This window comes from Podarcis gaigeae (genome assembly GCF_964106915.1).
Source record: "Podarcis gaigeae genome assembly, chromosome: 5".
In the NCBI taxonomy this organism is placed as follows: Eukaryota; Metazoa; Chordata; class Lepidosauria; order Squamata; family Lacertidae; genus Podarcis; species Podarcis gaigeae.
The window spans coordinates 18,557,740-18,577,552 of record NC_139681.1 but is presented as its reverse complement, the minus strand read 5'-3'; the positions used below and the strand labels follow the sequence as shown (position 1 = coordinate 18,577,552).

The 19,813-nt window shown below is 42.0% G+C and overlaps 1 protein-coding gene and 1 long non-coding RNA gene across 18 annotated transcripts in view; one reads left to right on the top strand and one right to left on the bottom strand.

The window, feature by feature from the left end:
* Window positions 1-19,813, bottom strand: part of LOC310844387 — a 91,787-nt gene that overhangs the window by 14,930 nt on the left and 57,044 nt on the right. For 2 of the 4 annotated variants that reach the window (XR_014564060.1, XR_014564061.1), the window contains exon 6: window positions 8,069-8,146. This is a non-coding gene — a long non-coding RNA (uncharacterized lncRNA). Of the gene's footprint in view, window positions 1-8,068; window positions 8,147-12,022; window positions 12,609-12,805; window positions 13,183-19,813 lie in introns of those variants that run through there. The other 2 variants (XR_014564062.1, XR_014564063.1) reach the window with 2 other exon arrangements.
* KCNMA1 (potassium calcium-activated channel subfamily M alpha 1) overlaps window positions 1-19,813 on the top strand; it is a 545,541-nt gene that overhangs the window by 483,143 nt on the left and 42,585 nt on the right. For all 14 annotated transcript variants that reach the window (XM_083738255.1, XM_083738253.1, XM_083738251.1 and 11 more), the window contains 2 exons: window positions 1,284-1,508; window positions 3,508-3,700. In XM_083738255.1, coding sequence (XP_083594381.1) covers window positions 1,284-1,508; window positions 3,508-3,700 — 418 coding nt within the window. The remainder of the gene's footprint in view (window positions 1-1,283; window positions 1,509-3,507; window positions 3,701-19,813) is intronic.

The following is a 19,813-nucleotide window of genomic DNA, read 5'->3' as shown; positions in this document are numbered from 1 at the left end:
GGAAACGCTGTTTATCTTCCCGCCGGAGCGGTACCTATTTATCTACTTGCACTTTGACGTGCTTTCAGACTGCTAGGTTGGCAGGAGCTGGGACCGAGCAACGGGAGCTCACCCTGTCCCGGGGATTCGAACCGCCGACCTTCCGATTGGCAAGCCCAAGGCTCAGTGATTTACACCACAGCGTCACCCGCTGTATCACTAAGCTTCTAAAGGATGAGATGAAGGTGGCAAGTGGCCCATAATCATCATTACAGCTGTAGCAGTGTTAAGCCAGGACTTCACTGAAAATGTTTTTAGGATAGATTTGAAGGGGAGGAGAGAGAGAGAGAGAGAGAGAGAGAGAGAGAGAGAGAGAATGCCACATAGCCCCTCCAAGTGATGGAGGAACAGAGTTACTTAATATTCAAACAGTCATACATAGCTTTGGGACAGGAGTTATCTATCCTAGCTAGGCAGGAGCCACCATTACCGAGTTTTGGGACTGCCCTGTAATTGAAATCATTATCTGTACAATTTTGCGGCTGCTGATTGAGATTGAAATCATCTATTTAGTTTTGCTCTGTGTGTCTGCCAACAATGCAAATATGCGAACTGCAGTAAATAATACATAGAAATGCGGGTGCTCATGCACACACATTCCCTGGCTGGTTGCTCATTAAACTGACTAAGGCAGAAGACATGGGCTAAGGCTACTGTTTGATGTTCTTTGCTGCCTATGCCACTCTTGCAAGGAACAGGATAACGGTGATCAATGTGGTGTGTTAGTACAGCAGCAATGGTCCATCAATTCCCATTGAATATCAGATTGCTAGCAATAAATCATGCATTAAACCCTAAGTAATCCCACTCAATTCGTAAGATTTATATTAGGGCTGATTTAGACATTTCCTTTTCTGTTGAGGGATCACACTCCTGTGAATGATTCTTATGTCTGGATATGCTTGAGAATATACTGCACGCTTGGAGTTTGTTCATCCAACGGTGGACCCTGAAATATGTGTTTTGTAGAGAATCAACTATTGCTTGTCACACATGTCAAAGTACCCCACCTTCATCTTGGTATTCTGATAGCCCTATTCATGTAAGCCCCCTTGCATTCAATGAGGCTTACCACCAGCAAAATAAGTATAGGAGGCCTAAATATTAAATTCGGAAAGCACGTCTCAGCTCCCAAGGCCAGACTTTACACACACACAAACTTGTTTGTTTGTTTGTTTGTTTACCCCTCCTCCTAATTGTTATTCTTTATTGTCCTCCTTACTGACTTTGTTTTGCTTTTCCAGACTCGAAGCGAAGCAGCCATGACAGTGTTAAGTGGCCATGTGGTGGTTTGCATATTTGGTGATATGACATCAGCGCTGATTGGACTAAGGAATTTTGTGATGCCATTAAGAGCCAGCAATTTCCACTACCATGAGCTTAAGCACATTGTGTTTGTGGGCTCCCTTGAATACTTGAAGAGGGAATGGGAAACAATGCATAACTTCCCCAAACTCTCAATCTTGCCTGTAAGTCCAAAGCCCACCTCTTTCTTTTTCTTTCTTTCTTTCTTTCTTTCTTTCTTTCTTTCTTTCTTTCTTTCTTTCTTTCTTTTGCACCAACTGAACAGAACCACACTGGCTTTGATCTTGGGCTTCCTCTTCTTTTAAAACTCCTATTCGGTTATAGGCCTCAGGACTTGGCCTTTTCCCTGTTTGTTGTATCTGTGAAAACTAAGCCCTGGGAGACCTTATTAGAAGAAATTTGCCGACGTGCTCAGTCCCTCGTCAAGGATGAATTTCAGCTGCTATCAAATATGTTAGCTATGTTATCTATTGAACACTTGCTTGAGTGCCCTGCATGCAGCCAATTTTGATGTTATGATTTTTTTTCTGACAGCATGACAGTCATTACTTATGGCATTATTTATGCCTATGAAACCTTTGGAAACATTTTTGTATTATTTGTCTATCTACCTAATCTATCTGCATCCATAAAGACCTTTGAAAGGCTGGCCTGCTGGCTCTGCTTTATTTAACAGCCTGACAGTGGCATTTCATCTTTTTAAGGAGGCATACAGTCAGAAGATATGAATTTCTTTCTAACACAATGAGTCCTGAACTGAAAGGGCCCCAATTCTTCACTACTTGGTGTTGCCATTTATGCCTGACTGCTAACGATAGTGCAAATTTCTATTAGGTTGCTGTTTACACCCAGCAAACAAGGTGCAAAGCAGCAAGAGAATTGCAATGATTTCCACATCAAATGCTTTGCATTAATATTGTCTGTTTTCTTTTATTTCTTCTTTTGTGCCTAAAAGTAACAAGGCTTCAAATCCAGCTTGTCTATCCAAGTTGCTTGTTACTTTTCAAAGCTGCAGCTATCACGAGTGACCTCGCTGTCCCAAAACACAAGGCAGCTAATAATTACTAATGTATCGCTCTATCATGCCTCGTTTCTCCAAAGTGCTGGGCATGTCTAAATGCACATTCCTGTGCTGCATCCAGGGCGAATCATGTCACATTTTCAGATCTGTGTTGGCCATCGACCCTCATCCATGCAACATTTGCACACCACTGTGGCTAAGAAGGAAATCATGCTAGACTGTAAACACTATACACTGGCATACATTGTGGCCTGCCAAGTGGAAGCCCCCTCAAAAACACTAACATTTGATCATGCATCAAGTGGCTGGCATTTGGCCCCTTGCTGTGGTCCATATGCATGCATATGTCATTGCATCAGGAAAGGCCCGTCAAAAAATGGATGTCTGCCACTTGGAACAATAAATGCATTTCAGGGGCCGTCTCACAGGAGCCACAATGGTTTTGAGCATCCCTTATTCCCAAGTAAACATCAGTCCGAAACTTATACACGTCCATAAGACAATTACATTACAAAATGTTACTACATTCTGATGGGTAATTTTGTTCCCAGAAGAATAGGCACTGAGACAATTCCGTTTTCTTTTTAAATGGCTCAATCAGACCATTTTAAATGACAGTTTGTTGAAGTACATGGGGCGGGGGATGACTAGAATTACACTTTGCTGGGTATTGCTTCACCTAGTGTGTGTTTTCTTTGCATTTGTGTGTTCAGAGCATTCTTCCCCCCAGGTTTAGCATGGCCCAATATTCCAGATACTTGAACACACCCCTTGCTATGCTTGGAAGGCAAGAACTTGCCACACAAGGCTGACTGAAATCAAGGCAGTTCTGAGTTGCAGACAAGATGCAGAGCTCTGGCAACGTTCCTGCTTCTTGTTTGTTAGTAATAGCTTGACTGAGTATTGAGACTTAACGCTAAAATGCTGCCATCAGCACCAACTACCCTTTAGATTAGCACATTCCTTCTATTCCCTGGCACATAGTTAGACCAGCTTAATGTCAGAGCATAAAAAAGATACTTGTTAAATAATTTCCCAAAGCTCCTTCTCAGTATTTAATTTGTTTTTTTTCCATTTCTTCCTCCACCTCCCTCCCCTTTTCCTCTCTCTCTCTCTCTCTCCTCTCTCTCTCTCTGCCGAAGGGTACACCATTAAGTCGAGCTGATTTAAGGGCTGTCAACATCAACCTCTGCGACATGTGCGTAATCCTGTCAGCCAATCAGAATAATATTGATGATACTTCGCTGCAGGACAAGGAATGCATCTTGGCGTCACTCAACATCAAGTCTATGCAGTTTGATGACAGCATTGGGGTCTTGCAGGCTAATTCCCAAGGTAAGAACTGCCCTATAATACTTCTCTATAGTGCCTACAGGGGACAGGACCTGGCAGGAAGAATATCCCTCACTCAGTAATTCAAAGGGACCTTACATCAGCTTGCTTGACAGTTAAACCTGCTGATTGGTATGATGGGTTTTTAAGGGACGGTCGCAACACCACACTGTTTGCACACATACACAAAGGCAAGTTTTGGCAATCCTAGCAAGGGAGCGAAAATTGACTGAGTGGTAGAATTTTATTTCATTTCACTCTCAGATGGGTGATTGCTAAATCTGTAGCATTCTGCAGCCTCCAAGTTTATAGCAATGAAGTCACATTGCTACACATCACACAGCCAGAGGTGGCTTGTCCTCACGCTGGATGCAAAATGGGATAATTGCAAATGTTCTCTGACAAGGGTGTTTGCTTTGTCCGCAAGATAGCAGCCAAGTGCCACACGGCACAATAATAACACCTTTTAAATAATGATAATACTTTTTAAAGGCAGGGGGGAAAGAGAGAGAAAGGGGGGAAAGAATGGAAAGTTTGGCTTCATAGAATGCACATGAAGATTCTCACAATTTATCTACAATTCTACATGATTTCTACATGAAGGGAGTCCTTTGTTTTTGACCCCCCACACTATTCACCAATGCTTTCCCAAAGTTGGATAAAAACACTTATGAAAGCAAAACAAACACCCTATAAAATTATAATGCACAAATAAGACTGGGCATTTCCTGTGCGCTTCCTATCAGATCCCATTATTGCAACACAGAAAAAAGCAAACCAATAAGAATTATGCAAAACAAGTAAAAATCTCTGTATTTTGTGCATTTCTTTTATATGTGTTTTTGTTATTACCAACTCTGCCTTGAAGTTACCTCTGCTTTCCATCCTATGAAATTATATATATATATATATATATATATATATATATATATATATATATGCTTTCGTAGATTTTCACGGGTACAGGAATGCAGGTTTTGGTGTCCTCGGGTGTCTTCCCGTGTAAAAGTTGGGGTGTCTAGGCGACGTTTCGACGAGGTCTCACTCGTCATCTTCAGGCTGGTGCTTTCGGCTTCTTGTTACTGGAACAGAGCGGGATCTCAATGTTTGAGTTCCTATAAATACTGTAGAGGGGGTGTGGTGTCTAGCCTCCAATGTTCTGGGCAGAGAGGAAGTTCCCAGGCTAGTGTGCCTTTTCTTCTTTTGTTCCTTAATTACTTGAGAGATACCTTGAGTGATTTCTTGAGTGATATCCTGAGTACCACTTAGGTGGGTCATTAGGTGTGGATTAGTTGCTAAAGTCTTTGTGTCTTGACCTCTTGAACTTTGTGAAGAGTTTTCCTGAGAAGATGGCTGTATTGCACTTAGTTGTGCTTTGGCTTGGCTTCGTGTATAGGGGCGAGCTGTGGTTTTGTGGCTTGTGTCAGCCAGATCTGTGTAGGGATTGCAGGGGGGTGCAGCATCCGGAGGTGCCACCATGGATTGGCTACTGGATGGTGTCAGTAATTCATCTGTGGAGAGGGTCTGGGTTTGGGTCTGGTGTGGTTGATTGGTGTTGGCGTTCTGTGTGCCTCTGGATCTGGTGTCAGTTTTTGTGGGGAGGGCTAATTTCCAGATGTCTGGCAAGCGGGATGTGTCGTCACGCTTGTTCATGTTGTGAGGGTGTTTCTCTATCTCGATGGCTTCCATGATTATTCTCTTGTGGTGATGTTCCGTGTTAAAGAGCAATTTGGAATCTGCAAAATTAATTTCGTGTCCTGTTTCTTTCATGTGTTGGAAAAGAGAGGAAGTTTTTTCTTCTTTTTTGACGGCATTCTTGTGTTCTGCGATACGTGCATTTATTCGTCTGTTTGTTTGTCCAATGTACGTGGCTGGGCAGACTTTGCAGGGTATTTCATAGATCCCTATATATATATATATAAATAAATAAAAAAATCTCCACTCTCTGCTAACACTCCAGAAGCAAACCCAAATATATAAGGCTCAGACTGATATAATATATCGGAAGTGGATATAATAATTGAAGTTTTGATGAGACACCAACAATAGTAAACGTACATAGTAATTGTTATTGCTTTCAACATCCCACTTTTATATTCCAAACAAAGTTGCTTGTGGAGAGAATATCTATGCAGCACAGTAGCAAAGGCCAATACTGCTCTGTGCAGCCTTATTTATTCTACTTCCTGGTTCCTATATCCTGCAGTCCCACTGAGAGGCTGTTCACAATGTAATTTTATAGAAGGAACCATACCCTGTATGAGGCTTGGGCAGATTAGAACACTTTCCCTCCACCCAGAGGAATTTGCATTGGTATATTGAAAACGTGCCAAAACCACATAAGGAAAACTTCCTATGTGTTCTTACCCATTCTGCTGTGTTCTGAGCAGCCACCAACACATCTATAAAAGGGGCCTAGGAGAAAATATAATTGCAGAGGCATAAAGGGGCATAGTCCGTCCATAACTGCAACATCCTCATAATGTGTGTGGGAGGGAAACATGCGTTTTGAAAAGACACCAACATCACCATCAAAAAATAATAATAATAATAATAATAATTTATTATTTATAACCCGGCCACTCTGGGCGGCTTCCAACAAAGTATTAAAATACAGTAGTCTGTTAAACATTAAAAGCTTCCCTAAAGAGGGCTGCCTTCAGATGTCTTCTAAAAGTCTGATAGTTGTTTTTCTCTTTTACATCTGGTGGGAGGGCGTTCCACAGGGTGGGTGCCACTACCGAGAAGGCCCTCTGCCTGGTTCCCGGTAACTTGGCTTCTCACAGCGAGGGAACCGCCAGCAGGCCCTCAGCGCTGGACCTCAGTGTCCAGGCAGAACGATGGAGGTGGAGACGCTCCTTCAGGTATAGTGGACTGAGGCCGTTCAGGGCTTCAAAGGTCATCAGCAACAGTTTGAATTATGCTCGGAAACGTACTGGGAGCCAATGTAGGTCTTTCAATCATGACCTCCTTCACCTCTTCGTCCTTTAAATCCCACTCTAATAACAGATTATACATTTTGGATATATTCTTTTTAGAATTTTGTAATAATTATTTCTGTAATTTTGATTCTTCTTTTTCAAATCCTATTATTTTGTCTTGATTGAATATATGGGTGATTCGGTGCTATTGCAGCCATGCCCTGTTATCTATACATACCACTTCAACATTAGGAATGCTTGAGGAATTGATTCTTTGTGACCAGCCTGATTTGCACCTCTGAGGCTAAAGTGCCAATCAGAACACAGTTAACTTTCGGATTTCACATTTTGATGCAGTTCTCCACTTAAAGCAATGTACAAAACTACATATCTTACAATAAACAATTAAGAAATATTGACTTTGGGAGAAAACAAATTCAGGACCGTGCGTTGAGTGAAAAGTTATATTTAAATATGAATTTTCATACAGATCCTTTGAATTTATAAACTTCACTGTAATACCTAACTTGATTTATATGTGGAACTGAGAGAGGCCAGAAACAGACTGTTCTGTTGATCTACAGACAATCTGTTCCTAGGTCACAGTTTTTAAGAGGGCCTGGGCAATAGTTCATACTCAAAGTTGGGAACAAGCAGTAAGCCATTTGGCTCTGAGTGGGAATGGTGCTGAGATACCTTACTCTTTAAAATTCCAAAGTACCCAGTGAGGAAACGCTTAGCTTCATGGAGGTTTGTGCCACTTACGTGTGCACTACTTCTGATCTCGTTATTGTGCTTTCACAACAGAACAGTAGATTTTCTTGAAGGATCTTAAATACCACGGTTCACATTGTCAAAAGCAATTAGATCAAAGGGGTGGCATAAACTTTGCTGCAAATTGTATTTGGAGTGACAGTATTCTCTGTGAGATGCAGTTTTAGTGTAGAACCCAGCAAAAAGCCCTTCTGCACAAGTCCCGGTTGAATATTAATGTCAATGGGGGGGGGGGGCTTGCTCAGAAGAGCTCCCCCCTCCCCACAGATCCTGTCCTTAATATACAGGAAGTACAGTGGCAGCGGCGGCAATATATATATATATATGGTGATCCTATTTCTGCTGATCAGCAAAGAGTGCCTCCACTTTGCAGCTCCTTACTGGCGACTAAGTGCTTTTATTTACAGAGCCGGCTGTCACTTTCCTTTTGCTTAAAAGTTTGTGCATTATTTATCCTGGGAAAACATTTCAATTCACATCATTTGGTACAAACCCTGACCCATCACTAGGCATAGCTTTCTGCTTTGAAATGCAAGGAAGCTGAAATTGCACCAAAAGCAGTGGCAGTGACCATGTAGGGCCGCCACCTCCTTATTCTTTCTGTCCAGGCTTCTATGCTTTTAACAGCAGATTGACACCCATAAATATTTTTAGACAGAACCTAGAAAAGCTTCACCTGCTTGTTTTCTGTAAAGAATAACATTGGTTGCAGTTCTCTGGCCATATCAACCTGAGAGTTTACTCACGTGTACATCTACAAATATAGACAGAGAGATCAAACTCAAATGAGTTGATGAGCCAAGCAGTCCACCTGATAGGTTATATCGCATGCCAATTTTTCACTGACAATACATCAGTTTTCTTGAGAGGTATCAGGAGGAAGCAGCAGAGCTAGTGGTTAATTTCTGTCCCTCGCTATCGAATCTCAGTGTGCTGTCCTTGATTGTTTTGTTTCCTCAAATCCTATTGCACCCGGCCTTCCCTCTAGCTTTTCACCACTTTTTCTAAGGGACAAACTCAATGTTACATCGGAGATACATCAACAGTCTCCCAAGAGTTTTTCTTTTATGGAACAGCTGCCCTGGGAGGCTGCCGTTTTAAGCAGAATAAAGGGGTGGCGACGACGACAGAGTCTCCTAGTGTACAGAAGACAGTTCCTATTTGAAAGGAATCTGCTTGGTCCAAGCCCACATAAAAGATAAAGACCCCTAAGAAGTTGAGAACAGGGACATTGAAGTTTGCCCAGTTAGCACCTAGCCAGCAAAGTGAGCTGCCGTACCTGCTCACCTGGTCACAACCCTCCCCTCTATTGTATTGAGATGTATCCTATTTCAATTACAGCTATCATTTAATAATGTTGTTGTTGTTTAGTCGTTTAGTTGTGTCCGACTCTTCATGACCCCATGGACCAGAGCACACCAGGCACTCCTATCTTCCACTGCATCCCGCAGTTTGGTCAAACTCATGCTGGTAGCTTCGAGAACACTGTCCAACCATCTTGTCCTCTGCCGTCCCCTTCTCCTTGTGCCCCCATCTTTCCCAACATCAGGGTCTTTTCCAGAGAGTCTTCTCTTCTCATGAGGTGGCCAAAGTACTGGAGCCTCAGCTTCACGATCTGTCCTTCCAGTGAGCACTCAGGGCTGATTTCCTTCAGAATGGATATGTTTGATCTTCTCGCAGTCCATGGGACTCTCAAGAGTCTCCTCCAGCACCAGAATTCAAAAGCATCAATTCTTCGGCGATCAGCCTTCTTTATGGTCCACCTCTCACTTCCATACATCACTACTGGGAAAACCATAGCTTTAACTATAGGGACCTTTGTTGGCAAGGTGATGTCTCTGCTTTTTAAGATGCTCTCTAGGTTTGTCATTGCTTTTCTCCCAAGAAGCAGGCGTCTTTTAATTTTGTGACTGCTGCCACCATTTAATAATATGCACCTTTTTATTTGTTTATATATATATTTATAAATTAGAATATATAAAGCTGTATACTTTTTTGTGGGGATTTTTTTTTTTGGGGGGGGAGCATGTCTCCTGCCACTTATCTATTCCAAATCACCTGCCCCAGCTGCAGGAGAGAAAAATACAGAAATACAGGATCCCACCCCAGCCTTCTAATGAGCAAGAAGGACATAGGGAAGAGATGGATTTTGACTGAGCAAGGAGCTGAATGGGTAATTAACCTCTCCACTCCTGCTCTCGGTCATATCTTCAAAGGCTGCTTTTCAATAAAACAAAACACCTGTCTGGAAATTGTTCTCTTATCTTGGGTGTCACACGGGGTCGAGGACCCTCAGACTCATGGGTCAAATGAAATTCCAAGCTGCTCTGCCTGGCACTGGGGCTTCTCCCCACACCACCCACTCCCCAGTCTGTACCCCTACCAGTATTCTTCTTGAGTGTTTTTGCCTGGCTGGAATGCGTACTTGAGCTCTGATAATAACACTTGCTTGCCTGGCTGGAGGATTCAAATAGTTCTGATGCTGTTCTGAATACCATTTCCTTCCTCCTCCCTTGCCTGCATTTTTTTTTGCCAATTACATCACAACACGTCATTGTGATGTGAGGTCACCTGATGTGAGGACTCCATAGCAACTTGTAAACAAAGTAGTGGGCAAACTAAGCTGAAGACTGTGAGGGCAAAGGAAGAGGGAGATGGTGCCCAGAAGTAGCCACTAAGAGAGGCAACAAATGGGTGCCAAATAGCATTCAAATAACGCCGATGTTAAGTGTGAGTATTTTGCAGTAATTTGGCTGCACTAAATGTGCTATTTTCAATGAAATATCAAAATCTGAGAATATTTGTTCCAAGTATTTAGAAGATTTTCCCCCAAGTTTGAAGCATTAAAGGTAAAGGGTAAAGGGACCCCTGACCATTAGGTCCAGTCGTGACCGACTCTGGGGTTGCAGCGCCATCTCGCTTTACTGGCCGAGGGAGCCAGCGTACAGCTTCTGGGTCATGTGGCCAGCTTGACTAAGCTGCTTCTGGCGAACCAGAGCAGCACATGGAAACACCGTTTACCTTCCCACTGGAGTGGTACCTGTTTATCTACTTGCACTTTGACGTGCTTTCGAACTGCTAGGTTGGCAGGAGCAGGGACCGATCAACGGGAGCTCACCCCGTTACGGGGATTCGAACCGCCGACCTTCTGATCGGCAAATCCTAGGCTCTGTGGTTTAACCCACAGCGCCATCCGTGTCCCCAGGTTTGAAGCATTTAATGATTCTTAAAAGCATTGCATAGACTGAACTGGTGAACTGGTATCAGAGTTCTTTGGCTTTGGATATTCTTTAGATGTTTCACTGAGGAATTTCAAAGAAATTGTCTTCTTGCTTTGACTTTACTTAAAATTCCAGTGGAAACAGTTTTCCTGCCCCTGCCGGGTTACTCACCCTCCTCTGCTTGTTTATACTCCCCCCTTTTTTTTGGCTAAATGAAGGCAGAGGTGTGCCTGTATGTGCACCCTGACAAGTTAAACTGCTTTTATATGGATTGCTGGGTACATTATATTCTTGTATGATAGTGAGGGAATCTGTCCCAACCATAATTTGTCAGTTTCACCTCTGTTAAACCAGCCCAAAATTAGCTGGGTTGCCATCAACTGTTTCAACAGCTGTTTATAATCTTAACAGTTTATTCTGAGGCGGTAAATCATTGTCAAAGCCAAACAGTCATTTCAAAGACGTTTTATAAAGAACAACAGGGTTTCTTCAGGCTTTTCAAATGAGCGTTAAGGAATGAACACCTTTGAAACTGAGAAGATCAACTAAGCAAATTTAAAACATACAGTCCCATCTCCTATTTAAAATCACTTCATAAAGGGGGCCCCCTTTGTAACAGGTTTGAGAAGCGGGGTCCCAAAGACTAATAAATAGGTTGTGTGTGTTTTTAAGTGGCTAATTTTTTCAAAAGTTAATGAGCAACATTCAATAGAAGAGCTGAGGATCCACAGATTGGACTGTTGAAGCATTTTCTTTGCTGATTTATGAGGGACAGTAGAACATTGGGAACTGCGAGGATTGCTGGTGGCCTTCGACATTTGCTCCAAATAGTTATCTGCTTTAACTATAGATTTTGTAGATAGAAAACATGGCCCAGAATCAGTCACTTACCAAGATAATAATAATAATAATAATAATAATAATAATAATAATAATAATGTATTGCCTTTTAAATGTCTCTCAAGATGATTTTCAAACATAATACAAACAGCAAATAATAGTTTTTAAAACTGGAAAAAACCTGAAAATAGGTTTTTAAACAATACACAATAAACAATGTAGCTTTCCAACAGGTTCTAGTTTGAGCAATCTTGAGAAAAAGGCAACAATCCAGTAATGATAATTGCACTTAAACTGAAAATACACATGCCACACAGTTGCATGTTTGTTCTATGCAGGATTTTTAAAAATGAAACGCAGCTATGGGAGGTCACAGTCATTAGCACAGCTGTCAACGTTTCCCTTTTTTAAAGGGAAATTCCCTTATTCCGAATAGGATTCCTCGCAAGAAAAGGGAAAAGTTGACAGCTATGGTCATTAGTGGGGGGGAAAGGATCTACTTAACCCTTTTCCCCTGGCTGTTTTTTCCCCCTGCTCAAAAGCATACAAATACCCCAACTGCAAACATGTGGGAGCCATTTGTCCACAATGGAAGTTTATGTTGATTCAAACTGCATGCACGTGTGTGAGTACTTTCCACAGAATCAGCATCCTTGATTTTTGCCATTCTTGCCATTTCTTAAGTGGGCAAGGCCAGGCCTTTTACTCTGCTCTAAATTTTCACAGCCAAAGGGAGGCTTAGGCCTGATTCACACTTGTCCCTTAGTTGATTCCTGTATACTTAATTGCCGGCAACAACATGTGTGAACTGACTCTTTGTGAAGATAACTGAGTTTGAAGGGTCATACACATTCCATCTATATTGTAAATATGCCTGGTGGCCCATTCATATGTGCAGGTATCATTTGATACATCACTCTCAATTGGTGCTGGCCATGCCTGCATGGTCAACAATTTTTAGGGAAAGGGGTTATCAGTATATGATAAAATTTCTTGTTTATCAGATGCTACAATACTAGGAAACGGAAAGTTTGAAGTATATTGTATGCACTGCAGAATAATGTTGTCAAAAATATAGTGCTTACCACTTTTCTTTTTTTGTATTCCCTCTTTAAATTTCTTATGTGTCTTTGCTTCTCCTCAAACCTGCTGATACTTGCCCAACAGACCAAATCCAAAACATCACACACACCTCAATTGAAACAGAATGCGCATGGTAGCTTCTTGCCAAACACATAAAGGCCATTATTATACATAACTGTTTAGGAATTTATATGTATAAATAAGTATAAATTTATATGTATAAATTCCTAAACAGTTAAGTATAATAATTGCCTTTATGTGGTGGATTTGCCTCTGAGTCGTAACTCTGAATATTCTGTCCAATAATTTTATTTTATCATCTAATGATTTAAGCTGTGGTTTTGAATCTTGCATAATAAGAACAATGCATGTCATTAAAAACTGATTCTCAGACAATAAAAACACCTTATGGCTTTGAACAGTTCTGAAGCTGGGTGGGAGGAGAAAGAGACTGAGAAGTAACATTTTTTCCAAAGGCATTATAAGACAGATTGCAATGTAACAGTTCAGGTGTAGTTCAGCCTTGCAATGTTCAGAGAACGGTTTTCTGAATGACTTCAACTTATGGGAGTTTCTCCTGGGAACTGTATTTTAGCCACATAAGTGATCTTGTTGCGAGGTCCATTTTCAATTTTTGTAATGGGACCTGTGACAAGATGGTGTAAAAGTAAATAAATAGAGAAAAACAGAAAATGAGTTTGGGGTTAGACAAACCTATGCCAGCAGTGACTCTAGCACCAGCAGTGTAATATTGGCATAATGTAGTTGAGATCCTATGCAGTCCCAGCAGTGAAGTTGACAATAAAATTATACCAGTTTAAACAGACAACACAGCAACCCTGACATCATTTCCATAGCATATCACACCCCCCCTCCCAATCCTAGGTGCTGTGGTAGAAGTGCAGGGAAATTGCTGGGAATTGCAGCTTTGTGAGGGGTAAACTACCCTATATTCTTTGGTGGGGACTGTGCTTTAAATGTGCTCTAAAGGTTTGGTTTGTGGGCACCTTGTGGAAGGTGTCGGGTTTTTTTATAGATTATTTCACCTCATGGCATCATTACCACAGTTACTGCAGAACTCTTGGCATAAATGCATGAGAGGTGGTGTGCCAAACACAAGTGGATTAGCCATGCCTCTCTTAGCTTACAACACAGAATTGAACAATACAGTGCTACCTCGGGTTACATTCGCTTCAGGTTACATACGCTTCAGGTTACAGACTCCGCTAACCCAAAAATATTGCCTTGGGTTAAGAACTTTGCTTCAGGATGAGAACAGAAATTGTGCAGCAGCAGTGCAGCGGCAGCAGGAGGCCCTATTAGCTAAAGTGGTGCTTCAGGTTAAGAACAGTTTCAGGTTAAGAACAGACCTCCGAAACAAATTAAGTACTTAACCCGAGGTACCACTGTAAGCCAGGGAAAGCCTTGTAAGCAGTAACAAGGCAGAGTTAACTTCAGCAAAAGTAGCCGGGGTGGGGGGACATAGTGCCGAGATGCCTTTCTTTAAGGCCTTTAAGGCCTAGCTCTTGAAAAAGAAGATAGAGGGGAGAATTGCTCCCAACATGGCAGAAGGCAGAATGGGCCACTTCATGCTAGCTTCCAGATTGGGATCCAATCACCAGACTCCTGGGGAATCCACCTTCCCCATTTAACAGTGGATTGGTCTTTAGCCAGCATTTACGTTAAGCCGAGTTTCTGTTAACCAAGAATCTAAAATGGCAGTATGAAGTGAGTTTCATACCCTGTGTGAAGAGAAACACAAATGTCGGAGGGAAGGGAATGCGCATGGCTGCGGCTGGCTCCCCGGCCAACAGGGTGGCCACACGGTTTCTGCACTGCTTTAGTTGTGTGGAGGAGAAGAGAACCAAGGGTCCTGAAAACAGATGGGCTTTTATGAAAATAGCTGGTTCAGTTAGAGACACCTTTCTCATCTGCCACCACAGCCTCTCTGCTCCTAATTAATGTCAAGCCAGCTCTGGCCAAATGAACGAGCTGAAAATGGGTAGAGGAGGGATATAATCTACTGCTAAGCATATGGTGGTATACATTAACTGCAAACATAAATAATAGTAGCAGAGAAACAAATTATGGCTCCTTTGTATTATTATTTGTTGTTCTGCATTTCAAAAGGAAAGCAAAACCTTTTAATATGCAGGTGTGCATATATATATATATATATATATATATATATGCAGGTTTTGGTGTCCTCGGGTGTCTTCCCGTGTAAAAGTTGGGGTGTCTAGGCGACGTTTCGACGAGGTCTCACTCGTCATCTTCAGGCTGGTGCTTTCGGCTTCTTGTTACTGGAACAGCTCTTTTACACGGGAAGACACCCGAGGACACCAAAACCTGCATTCCTGTACCCGTGAAAATCTACGAAAGCATATATATATATATATATATATATATATATTTCCTGATACTGAGAAATAAAATTTACACACACACACACACACACACACACACACACACACACACTCTTTATGAGCATTAATTATATACCAGGCAAGGAAGCAATTGCCTGTGTGTTATGAAATATTAAATCAAAATGCTTCCTGTTTCCCAGATGTCCCAGAGATAAATACAGCAGTATTTTGAAGCCCCTCCCGGAGCTGTTTTGCCTGCAAATTTATAGTTTTGTCTCCGTTTTCTGAAAACCCTGTTTTATGTGAAGTATAGCACTCTTGGTAGTTTTTAAGGAGCAAACTCCTCTGGAGTGCCCCGTGCAGGCAACAATTCTCATGCAGATGGCTCACAAGGGAACTGAAGTCGAGAGGCTCCTTTAAGATGACAAATGGGTTGAAAGTGTTATTGTCTTTGATTGCATGCCTTACATCATCTGTATGTCGGAATAAGAGGGCTATGCTTTATCTTTAGCCATTTTATAAATATTTAAGCCCTTATAGTTGCCTAAAGATATTAAAGCATATTTTTACAGGATTTGGAATATAAATATTATATGTAGTACCAAAGATACCAAAGTGGTTTTAATGAATTCATAATTTTCTGTTCACTTTTTATTGGAATGTGGTTTATGTTCCAAAAGATCCATTTAAAGAACAGGACACTGCTCAGTTCCCAGACAACATATTAACTGATGGTAAATGTTATTGGAGCTGTTTTAAAATGATGGGAGGAAAGTTATAATAAAAGGAGGACCGGGAATTCCAAGACGTTCTCTCTCAATCTCCTTGTTTTAACAAATGCAGCTAAATCACACAGAGGCATAAACTCTCCATCTAACACTACTAAATACCTTGACTTGGAAGTAAGAGTGCTGCATCTGATGGAATTTACTTCTATGTGAATATAGGGATGTGGCTTTGTGCTGTTCAATACAGTGAGACCTCTGAGTAAGTCATTCTTGGGGGGGGGGGGGTGTCGATCTATAACCTGCCTATGTTGAGGCAGACAAGTCAAATTTAGACCTGATTCATCAGCATTAACAACTAAAATTGACACACATTTCATTAATGCTGGGCTTTAGCACAGTACCAAATCATATTTTCAGATGTCTACCTATTGTCACAGCCGGCTGCAAATCTTTCAGTTTTCAATAAAATGCAGAGTTTCCTCTTTAATATTTCACAAAGTTTCACTGGTTCCCAGTGGGAGCCTATTCTGGGTAATGCTTGCTAATTATCAACAACAAAACTAGACCTACAAAGCTGGCAAATTACCTGACCCTTTACATTTTAATGAGACAACAAGGGTTTCACGAAGTGATGTTGTTTCAGTGGTTAATGGTGTCAGCAATGTTGTAATTGTAGGTTGAGGCACATTAGCTGAACAACCCCCAAGTAAGAAGAGGGTTCTCTCGACAGGCCCTTTAGAGAATAGGACTAGGTATTATCATTAAGCCTGTGTCGTTTGCATGCCGCTAATCACTTACTTTATTATCTTGTGTATCCATTGTCTTTCTTTAATTGCTCTTTAAATTAAAATTAAAAATAGTTTCAATGCCCACAGCGGCTGTGATAGTATCTTGATTATGAAGATAGCTTCGACAAAATGGAACATATCGATAATATATTACAGGATTATGAGAGAGGTTTGATGTTATGGCTGATAGCCGGCAGCCTCCCGAGCATAATTCCAGGATACCTTCCTTGTTTTGGCACATATTGTTTGTTTAATAAATGGTTATTTATGTGCATTTAGGCAATTACTTTAGGAAAGTTCATGAGTTTAAAAATACAGTGTTTTCTCTTTGGCTTAGAAGGTTGTGCCTCCAAAGGAATGTTAACTTCAAGATGTTCCCAATGTATAATGGGAGGAACAAAGGGCTAGGGTTTTGTTGTGTCCATGTTAATATTTTAGTGCATAACTGGCAGTGATGCTGCATGGTATCCCATCCATGTGGCGTTCGTTTAGTGCACTGTCCAAATGCTGGTCGATTCTAAAAAATTTTATAGCTGGCATGGGGAATATCTGGCCCACTGTTAAGTCTGCTAGGCCTCCCCATTTGGCCCACAAGGCCATTTTGGCAAAGCAACATGTATCTGCCCTAGACCTGACGTTGCACTGATACCAGGTGTGCGCAGGGGTGCCAAAAGGCTTTACTGGGCCCACTATACTGTATGTAGATTGGGTCTTCTGCTGCATTCGCCAAAGAGGACACGTATTTGCCTAACATTTATGTATACTTTATGTGGCATGCAAATCTGTACCTTCTTTCTCAGGTGGCAGTGGAACACGCAAAAATAAACCAGGGGTAACACGCAAGTAATAAGAAGCCCAACAGACATAATATCAACAGGTGGAGCATTCCCTAAAATTGTGGTTCCATACTGCAAAAGGCACATATCTCGTAAGGGCACGAGAGCCCTGCTCTCCTCCAACGCCTACCCTAAACCATAAAAATAATCCCAAGTTTCATGCATTGTAAGCAAGTTGTGTTGTTGTAGGTCTGACTATGCTACATTCACTGTAAGACCAGGTGTGACATTTCAGATGGAGGGGATCAAAAGTAATTTGCGATTTACGGCAGTTCTGTTCAGATGATCATGATTGGGATAAATTCAAGATTTAATTAAAGCAAGCACAGAATAGATTTGTTGTGGTTATTTATTAATACTTAATAATAACTCCAACATTCCTCCCATTTTTGAGCAAAAAAAATGAAATCCCTACTCAGCCATGAAGCTATTTTGGTGTTCCTGGGGCCATCACTATCTGTAAGCCTCATCTAACTCACAAGGTTGTGCAGATATACAATGGTGCCCTGCAAGACGAACGCCTCGCAAGACGAAAAACCCGCTAGACGAAAGGGTTTTCCGTTTTGGAGGCGCTTCGCAAAACGAATTTCCCTATGGGCTTGCTTCGCAAGAAGAAAGCCCATAGGGAAATCTCCGGGGACCTCTTTTAAATGCTAGCGGTGGGGAGCAAAGCCTTCCCCCCCCCAGCCTTCAGAAGAGGTCCAGGAAGGCGGGCGGGGGCCGAAAGGCTTTGCTCCCCACCGCCAGCATTTTAAAAGCAGTCCGGGATAGCAGGGAAGCGCTTCCCGCTATCCCGGATGGCTTTTGAAGGCAGGCGGGGGGGGGGGAGCAAAGACTTTTGCCCCCCGCCCGCCTTCAGAAGAGGTCCTGGACCTCTTCTGAAGGCCGGCGGGGGGCAAAAGTCTTTGTCCCCCCTGCCTGCCTTCCCGGGAGAGCGGGAAGGCAGCGCTGCGTTTCTCGGCTCTCCCGGGAAGGCAGGCGGGGGGGGAAGCAAAGACTTTCGCCCCCCGCCGGCCTTCAGAAGACGTCGGGGGACAGACTGTCCCCGGACCTGGTCTGAAGGCGGTTTCCATAGGAACGCATTAATTGATTTTTAATGCATTCCTATGGGAAACCGTGCTTCGCAAGACAAAAAACTCGCAAGACGAAAAGACTTGCGGAACAAATTAATTTCGTCTTGCGAGGCACCACTGTAATAGCAAGGCGGAGAAACCTGTGTATGCAGAAGTAAGTAGCATCAATTGCAGTGGTACTTACTCTTGAGTAAGTGTGTCTAGGATTGCAGCCTAAGAGAGTTACTCAAAGCTAGTTCAAGATGCTTCTTTAATGACTTTTAATGGCCAGAATAAGGTATTTTGTTACTGAGCATAGTTGGCTTGTGTTAAATACACCTTTAATCTTTGGGTGAGTTTTGGAGAGGGCACATGTGAATGGCAACGTGGCCAGTAAAGGGAACCCAAGTCTGAGCTTTGCAGCTAGTTAACAAAAAGGCAACCTGGTGGGGAGGGATGTTTTTTATTTTGCAAGAAGTTCGTATTATTACTTAGGAGGGAAATGTTGCATTTTTAGTAACATTAAAACAAATTGATTTATTCACATCATCTGTGGCCATAGTAAATCAACTGTGAAGCATATTTCGGTTTAAAGAGACACCTACATTTCCCCAAGTGGCTTCAGTTTACATTTACTTTTGCAATAGCAATCAGTGTGGAGAAACCTACTGCAAAATTATGCTGTTTCTGGCTTGCCTTAAAAATTTCTCCCCAGGATGACTCTCCAGATTCACTTCGAAATTCATTTTAGGTGATAGTGAAATCTAATGACAGTCTAAGGATGTTCAGAACCCTCCTGGGAAATTTCACTAGGTGAAGATAAACTCTTGTATCTTCCTTGGAAATTTCTTAGATGATCTCCTTAATCAGCTGTGACCTTCATCTTAGATGGAATTCCAGAGCTGTTTTAGCTGACTGATTCTAGTTCCACTGAATTTTTCAATGGTTTGTTCTGTTTTATTCAATGGAAGACAACTGTGTCTTTTGCACACACACACTCACACGTGTGTGTGTGTGTGTGTGTAATATCACATCTCACAGGCTTGAGCTTCCCCAGCACACCTTTGCTTACTCTGAAAGTGACTGAGGCTGGTGGCTCCTCCCTGCCCCCCAATTGCCCTTATGCTTACTTATAATGGGTAAAATATAAATTTCAAAGATCTTACACTACAGTTTAGATTATCATGATGGGTGATTCGCTTTGAGTCATTCTTTTGTACTTTAAATGCCTTATTAATATGCTGCATTTTATGGTTATCAAAGGTCCACAAGTTGTAGTTATTAGAGGGAATACAGAAAATTCGTAGTGTGTGTGTGTGTTTTCCAAGAATCTTAAGACAGACTCAGAATCACAGGATCATCTAGTCCAACCCCCTGCAATGCAGGAATCTCAACTAAAGTATCCATGGCAGATGGCCATCCAACCTCTGCTTAAAAACCTCCAAGGACAGACAACTGCCTTCCAACAGAGTCCATTCCACTGTCGAACAGCTCTTATAGTCATGCT